Here is a 7897-nt window from a genome sequence, read left to right as displayed (position 1 = left end):
TTCTGAGACCTCTGTCATATGCGATCCAGTATACCATGACCATAGGGCAATAGTGCACTTATGAATAACGTGGCATCCAACCTTTGAAACTAGGCATGTTTGCCTCTAGGTGTATGCCCCCCACACCGTAGAACCAGAATAGTTTACTGATATTCATAAACAAAACCATTATTCATAAAATGGCTTTATTCACAAAGACGACCATAATATTCAGGTATTTAAATTACTCCTGATGCCACCTGTCTTTCTGAAAACAGTCAATAGATGTCTCTTTTGTACCGTAGAAGTTAAGGCAAAATTTCAATGCACAGTTGTAAAGTTAACCCAACATTTTGATAATCTCAATTAATCTTTTGCCTTACAGTTTCAACCAAACATAAAAATTATAATAATAATTACAGACAGAAATATTTGTTCACTAAAAGTAGTCAACTTAGACCACGTTGATTTGAATATATGGATCATCATCTGGGAACCCCAAAACTGATGCGAGCAAGCAAAAAAGAGAATAAAAAAATTAGCCAAAAAAAAAAAAAAACAGTATTAAACAGTACTAAAGTAGATATGTAATGTTATCTGTTACAGCGTACAGCAGGAACTATGCTGGCCTGTGGGAATGGTGCATTCATCCTGGGCAAAATCCTCTGCGGGGTGGCCTCAGAGTCGTTCGGAGGGACGCGAGTTCTGACTGTGTCTCTGCTGCTAGTGGCGTTCTTTGCCATAGCCTACGCCAGGGTGTTTACCGCCTCCATGCTGATTGGTTCCTACATGCTACTGAAGCTTTTCACTGTAAGTTTGTTGAGTGCTGTATTATTTCACTTGTTTGATGAGTATTCCTGAATTGAGAGGGCGGTGTCAGCAACAGTTTAATACATGGGATGATTATACTGAAGATTTTGGGGATAGAATGATCTCACTTTACATCCCCACTGATATGGATTGGCCATTTTCTTGTGTCAGTTTGTCTGTCTGTGATTTGCTGTAGATACATGTATCACATGATATTTATATTTCAGCCATACCATAGGTATGGTGAAATATATTGTTATATTGCAATCCATACATAGTATGGGATTGCAATATATTGTTTTTCCTTTCGTTCTCCTCCTGTCAAATCTTCAAATGGATTCAACTTTTTCATTTTTGGGCCAAATGAGCTGAAATTTGGCAGGGTGGTAGAAGTAGCAAATACCCCCAGGCGTTTTTTTCACTTTCTTGATAGAGGCCTTAGAATTTATGATATTTAGGGTTTTTGGTCATTTTTAGATAAAATATGTATATTTTGGGCCCCTGTGCCCTGGTATTACATGCTAATGACCTGAAATTTGGTACAGAGGTGCATTAAACATATGAGCACAGAAAACCATCAACACTTTCTTCATAGATCGCTTAAAAAATGAGTTATTTTAGGGTTTTTGGCCATTTTTGACTAAAAATTTATATTTTTGGCTCCTATGCCCTTGTATTAAAACCAAATGACATGAAATTTGGTACATAGGTGCGTTTGACATATGACCACAGAACTTCATCAACGCTTTATTCATTGTTTACTCCAAAAATGAGTTATTTTAGGCTTTTTGGCCATTTTTGACAAAAAATGTATATTTTTGGCTCCTATACCCTTGTATGAAAACCTAATGACCTGAAATTTGGTACAGAGGTGCATTGAACATATGCTCACAGGACCCCATTGACACTTTCTTCATAGATGACTTCAAAAATTAGTTATTTTGGGGTTTTCAGCCATTTTTGACTAAAAATGTATATTTTTGGCTTCTTTGCCCTTGTATGTAAACCAAATCACCTGAAATTTGGCAGAAAGGTAAATTGGACATATGACAACAGGATCCCATCAACACTTTCTTCATAGCGCACTTATAAAATGAGTCATTTTGGGATTTTTTGCCATTTTTAACTAAAAAATGTATATTTTTGGCTCCTATGCCCTTATATTGAAACCAAATGACCTAGAATTCGGCATGAAGGTGTGTAGGACAAGTGCCCACAGTACTTCATTTTCCCATTGAGCAAACATGACTTCAAATTGTTGAATTTGGGGATTTTTTCAAGGATGAAGATGGATTGCAATATGCTGTATTTGCTCCTAAGCAAATGTCGGCCTTTCTAGTATTCGTAATGTTTCTTTCTCCTGTCAAATCTTCGGAACACGGTATCTCCGTTGTTCCTGAACCGATTGACTTGAAATTTGGCACAAGGGTAGAGTGGGCCAATACCCTCGGGCGTTTTTTTCATTTTTTTCATATCTGCCTTTAAAATGATTTTATTGAGGTTTTTGTCAATTTTTATGTATATTTTGGGCTCCTGTACCCTGGTATTACAGCCGAATGACATGAAATTTGGTACAAAGGTGCCCTGATCATATGCACACCCAGATTTAATAACACTTTTGGCATATGGTACAACAAAATGCTTAATTTTGCAATTTTTGGCCATTTTTTGACAAAAAAAGCACATTTTTGCCTCCTGTACCCTCGTTTTACAACCGAATGACCTGAAATTTGGTATAAAAGTGCCCTTCAATTATGTGCACATGAAATCAATAATAGTTTTTCCATACAGTACAACATAATGCTCAATATTGCGATTTTATGGCCATTTTTTGACAAAAATTGGACATTTTTGGCTCCTGTTCCCTCGTTTTACAACCAAATGACCCGAAATTTGGTAAAGGGGTGCTCTAGATATTTATTCAAATGACCCATTTATAATTTTTGGCATGGAACAATTTAAAATGATATATTTGGGAAATTTTTGGGTCATTTTCCAATGGCCTAAGGGGTCAACGACCTCAAGGCCTATTGTTGCATGAGGGAGATGGCTGAAATATGCTGTATTTGCTCTCAAGCAAATGTCGGCCTTTCTAGTGCCATTTTCAATCGTAATTTGTAGTTAACAGTCATTTAGTATGATATACTGTTGTTTAGTATGTATCATCAGGCTTGACTATCCTATTCCCCCACTATTTCTGCTTTATTGTATTGCACACTTCAGTTTGAGCAACAACTTCTCAACATGAACAACCACCTGTTATAAATTACTTCATATTTCTTCCATCTACCTTGTTTTGAATTTCTCTTCTCTTTATCTTTCTTATGTCAAAAAGCTCTGCCTTGTTCGATCTTTACCGTCTTCTTTATCCAAAAAGCTCTTCTTTCTTCTGTCTTTGCCATACCCCCCACACACACCAAGACCCCCCACAAAGCTCAAGTCTTCCCCCTTTCATCAGGCGATCTGGCCAGCGATCACCAAGCTGCTGTCAGCATGGTTTGACAAGCAGGATTATGGGAAGGTTCTGGGAGGAATGTCCATTGGTTTCCAGGCGGGAAGTGTCATCGCTACTGTTCTCATCGGCTCCATGCTGTCCAGAGGTGGGATTTCTCTCTTTATTTTATGAACCTTCACCTGCTAAGATAGCCTTTGGCAACAAACCTGCATTGGTTACTAGTGTAGGCAGTTGGTAAAAGGTTAATATAACCTGTGGGTTGTGCTTCTAAGTATATCAGAGTGCCCAGAAAAGAAGTGTGGGGATATGATAGCATCATAGATTCATACTAAGGGTTTATGTCCACATTTCTGGGTATTGACTTGACAGTACAACACTAAAGCACATTTTTATTAACCAAGAAAAAGAACTTTCTCTCTAACTTGAATTTCCATTCCTATCTTCTGTAGACTAGCCGACTGTTGCCTACCCCTGTGTCAGGGATCCCAGCAGCAGTATAATCAAATACTGGATACCAGAGGCGGCAGCAGCAAATTTCGTCTGGGGGGGGGGGGGGCGAACTTTACTGACAGGATTTTGCAGCACATGTAGCGCGCGCGACAATCCTAGGGGGGACCGGGGACATGCTCCCCCGGGAAAATTTGAAATCTTGACCCTCTAAAACGCCATTTCCTGCGTTTTGACGGGCAAATTTTGCTGCCAGACTAAGCTAAATTTGATGGCAATTCTGTAAGAAAGACACATGGTTTTAAATAGCGAGGGCGATGCCCCCAAAATATTTTCGTGATTTCGAGTACCGAAGGTGCGAGCTGTCGCAAGGTTGGTCTGGGGAAATTTCAAAATCTGCACCCTCTGAAATGCCATTTTCTGTAGTATTAGGGACAAATTTTGCTGGCACACTATGCTAAATCTAATGCCATTTTTGTCAAAGAAAGAAATCGTTTGAGGGCGATGACCCACACAAATTTTTACCATGTCGTTATATGAGCGCCCGAGGCGCAAGTTATCGCTAGGGAGGTCCGGAGAAAATTTTGAAATCTTGACCGTCTGAAACGTAATTTCCTGCATTTTGGGGCCACAGTCTTCACAGCTTCTAAACTAGGCTAAGTACGATAGTTAAATTCAGTTTAAAAGATTTTTGAGAGCGACACTCCCGCAACATATTGTGCTGGGCCGAAGACGCGGGCCGTCAAAAGGGAGGTCTGGCGAAATTTTGAAATCGGGACTCTTTGAAACGCAATTTCTTGCATTTTCGGGGGTAAATTTTGCCGTTAGACTAGCTTGATTTAATGAAATTTCCATCATCCAAAAAATACACAAGGTTTCAGCTTGCTTTTCTGGGGGGGCGACGCCCCCCCAACATATTTTCCCGGTGCCGCCGCCACTGGATACTATTATATACTTCTATCTTTTAGTCTTATCTTCTTGGATGTACAATAGATCAGTCTTGTAGTATTGCTACTAGATAATTGTTGCCATATGTTGTTCTGGGTACCCTGTATACGAGGGGCGTGCAATAAGTAATGGTCCTGACCCACTTCCAGTTGTCTGATCTAAATGAAATTTTGTATGTGTAATAATTCATATCTCTATGGGTTATGTTGCAAAAGACAGCTCTGAACTAATTGTGGTTTCTGATTTACTGGTGTTTGAACTTAGTGAGGTGCGAAATGGACCAGGTGTGAAATGGACCCAGTTGAGTGTCGCGCAGTGATCCGGTTTTTGTATTTGAAAGGACGCACACCAAAGAAGACTTTTGATGAAATAAATGAAACTTATGGTGATGATGCCCCATCATATGACCTTGTAAAACGCTGGCATCCTGAATTCAAACGTGGCTGGAAGTCTGTGGAAACAGCTCCCAGACCTGGTCGTCCCTCTTGTGCCATTGATGAGGCATCAGTTGGAGGACCAACCTGGGGTGTCCTACAAAATCGGTGTCCAGAGCTGCATCAAACGATGGGAGAAATGCATAACTCTGGGTGATTCCTATGAAGAGAAAGACTAATAACTGTGCCAAGTTTCATTAATCTCCTGCTATGGGAAATGGGTCAGGACCATTACTAATTGCACGCCCCTCGTAGTAGTTGAGCAATACATTTTATTCATTGTTTTAGTATAAACATCACAATTTTTGTCTTTGAAAATAAGATGTTGGTGATTTTGTCTTTCTCCTGTTAGGTCTCCACTGGAGGACTGTAGTGACCATCCCGGCAGTTGCCATGGTAATGATTGTGTGCCTGAAACAGTTTATTCTGTACGAGTCTCCCAGTAAACTTGGGCTTGCGCCGGCAACACGAGAAACAGAATCCCCTGCAAAGGTGAGACAAGTAGTGCTTATATTTAAAGTCTATGCATAGTGTTCTAAGAGACATACAGGGAAGTATTGTTTGGAGGTGGAGGTAGGCGTAGTCTTCGAATTCAGTAATACAGTAGAAGCCACTTAATTGCACGGCCTATTTGCCAGTGAACCTCGTGTAATTATCCGGCTGGTGCAATAATGCGAAGTTATCTAGCTGGCCCGGCCCGGTTTGGGATTTCGGGAATCCGTGCAGTTAACTGAAGTGTGCGTTTATCCGTTGTGCAATTAACTGGCTTCTACTGTAGTTGCTTATTTTCCATTGTCATCAATTCTTCATTTCTGTATTTTTCACAAAACTCAACCAGGCAAATATTTTCCACATTTCAAGATAGCTGCCACAAATGTTTGTGTTGCTTTTTTCCCTCAAGAGTTTCTCCTAGTCTTTCATTTCACATTCTCTTCTTACCCTTTTTTCTATGACAAGTTGACGGATGTTTATTCATCCTGATGAAAACATGTCTGCAAATGTTTGTACAGAAGTACACTCTCTTTATGCAATCATTGGTGATTTTGTACTCTACTCTGCACCAAAACTTGTCGTAAACCTACATGTATCTACAAGACTTCCGTTCTCTCCCCTACAGCAGAAGCCCCAGGACCACCCCATGGACCCCATGAGTGTGAGACAGGCCCTGGTTTACATGATGGAGACTCCTGTCTTCTGGGTGGTGGCTGTGGCTTCTATGGCTCTGTCAGGTGGGAACCATGTACATCTATTATAAATGCATTTAAGTTTGCGGGGATTTAATTTTGCGGTAGCGGGGAAAAGGACTTTTTGCAGTGGTATGCACTGTAGCCTCTTGCTGTCATGGAAAAATATTTGCGGTGGTTTTAAGTTCGCGGTGAAGCGACCACTGCAAAAAACGCGAACATTAAGCCACCAAAAAAGGTACTGTATTTACAGTACTTTTATTTACAGTTCTCTCTGATGATAGCTTGTAATTTTCTGTGTCATAGAAGCAAAGCTAACTTTCTTAATCCTGTATTTTCCTCTCCAGGAGTGTTTGAACTTCAGATCTTCATGCCTCTGTACTTTAAGGAAGCGCTCCACCTCACGCCAGGTCAGGCTGCGCAGGCCGCCGCCCTCGCTCCCGCCGGCGCCATCGTCTCTCTCGTCATCGGTGGCGGTCTCTACGACAGACTTCGCCGGCAGGAAAAATGCATCATGATCTCTACATTCCTCCTCATAACTGTCATGTGTATAGGAACGTTGTGGCAGTACAAAAACATTGACGTCAAACTCGCCGTGGTGGTCGCGTTCTTTCTCGGCTTCTCCGTAACCACCCCGTTCTTCCTCCCCATCACGATATTCTACATGTCGTTTGGAGGCAAGCGTCACACGCCCACTGTGACGGGCATCCTGGACTGTCTGGGTTCGCTGGCTGCAGTAGTCATGGACAATCTCATGGGGTCGTTTGCATGGAAGGACTTGTTTGCAGTGCAGTTGGGTTGTGCAGTGGCAGGACTGGTGTCGTTAGCACTGCTCCTGTCTTCACGTCACTCAACATAATGAGAAAGATAAATTTACTATGAAGATGAAATTTCTTTTTCTATGAAAAAGAGAATGATTAAATTTCTCATCTATTTTTTCTCTTATTTTCTGTAATATTATTATTATTATTTTTTTTAGATAAAATTTTACATTCCCTTTTTGTTGCTGTAAGAAATGGTGGTACAATGTATCATTATGGTGCTGGAGTTGAAATGCTTTTGTATGTAAGAAAATTATGATAATACCACTAAAAGGATGAATGAGCACGTTTCATAATATGAATATTTGTGGAATCATGTACGGGTGAGCAGGCAATATGTAACAACATAAAAGCACAAATCAAACATATCAATGCAGTACTTATTAACCATTCCTTACTTGTAGCTATGTTTGCGAGACATACTTAGATACGCCAAAAAGCAGTTACTTTTTAAAAGCAACTGGATATGATTTTGGAAATGGTCAGACCTTTCAGATGGCATCCACCATCTTTTGTCAGTGAACATACATAGATACTTTACCAAAAGTCTATGGCTTGTGGGTCAAATATATTTGGCACATCATCTATGGCATTTATCAGAATCTGTCATACAGATCTGATGTATATGACCCCTGATATAGTTCCCTTTTTTTAATCCAAATGTAATTTGTCTCAGGATAAGAGGCATGTAACCATAGATATTAAATGTCTATCCGGCTGAGAAAAAGGAACGATATGGCTCCAGCTGTCTTTAATTCTGAGGGATGACTGTGGTGTGAATGATGAGGGTGAGATTGAGGATTAATACACTTTCAGTAC

At 40.3% G+C, this 7897-nt stretch overlaps 1 protein-coding gene across 2 annotated transcripts in view; it reads left to right on the top strand.

Annotated features, from left to right (window-relative positions):
* The window catches only part of LOC118420608 (probable hexose phosphate transport protein), a 9751-nt gene extending 1948 nt beyond the window's left edge, over positions 1-7803 (top strand). Inside the window, exons 2-6 of one of the 2 annotated variants that reach the window (XM_035827451.1) lie at positions 586-789; positions 3248-3389; positions 5426-5565; positions 6194-6302; positions 6605-7803. In XM_035827451.1, coding sequence (XP_035683344.1) covers positions 586-789; positions 3248-3389; positions 5426-5565; positions 6194-6302; positions 6605-7116 — 1107 coding nt within the window. In that variant the 3' untranslated portion in view covers positions 7117-7803. Of the gene's footprint in view, positions 1-585; positions 790-3247; positions 3390-5425; positions 5566-6190; positions 6303-6604 lie in introns of both variants that reach the window. The other variant, XM_035827450.1, reaches the window with a different exon arrangement.
* The last annotated feature ends 94 nt before the right edge of the window (positions 7804-7897 follow it).

This window comes from Branchiostoma floridae, chromosome 8 (genome assembly GCF_000003815.2).
Source record: "Branchiostoma floridae strain S238N-H82 chromosome 8, Bfl_VNyyK, whole genome shotgun sequence".
NCBI lineage: Eukaryota > Metazoa > Chordata > Leptocardii > Amphioxiformes > Branchiostomatidae > Branchiostoma > Branchiostoma floridae.
The sequence above is the reverse complement of the archived record's forward strand: the minus strand, read 5'-3'. Positions and strand labels throughout refer to the sequence as shown.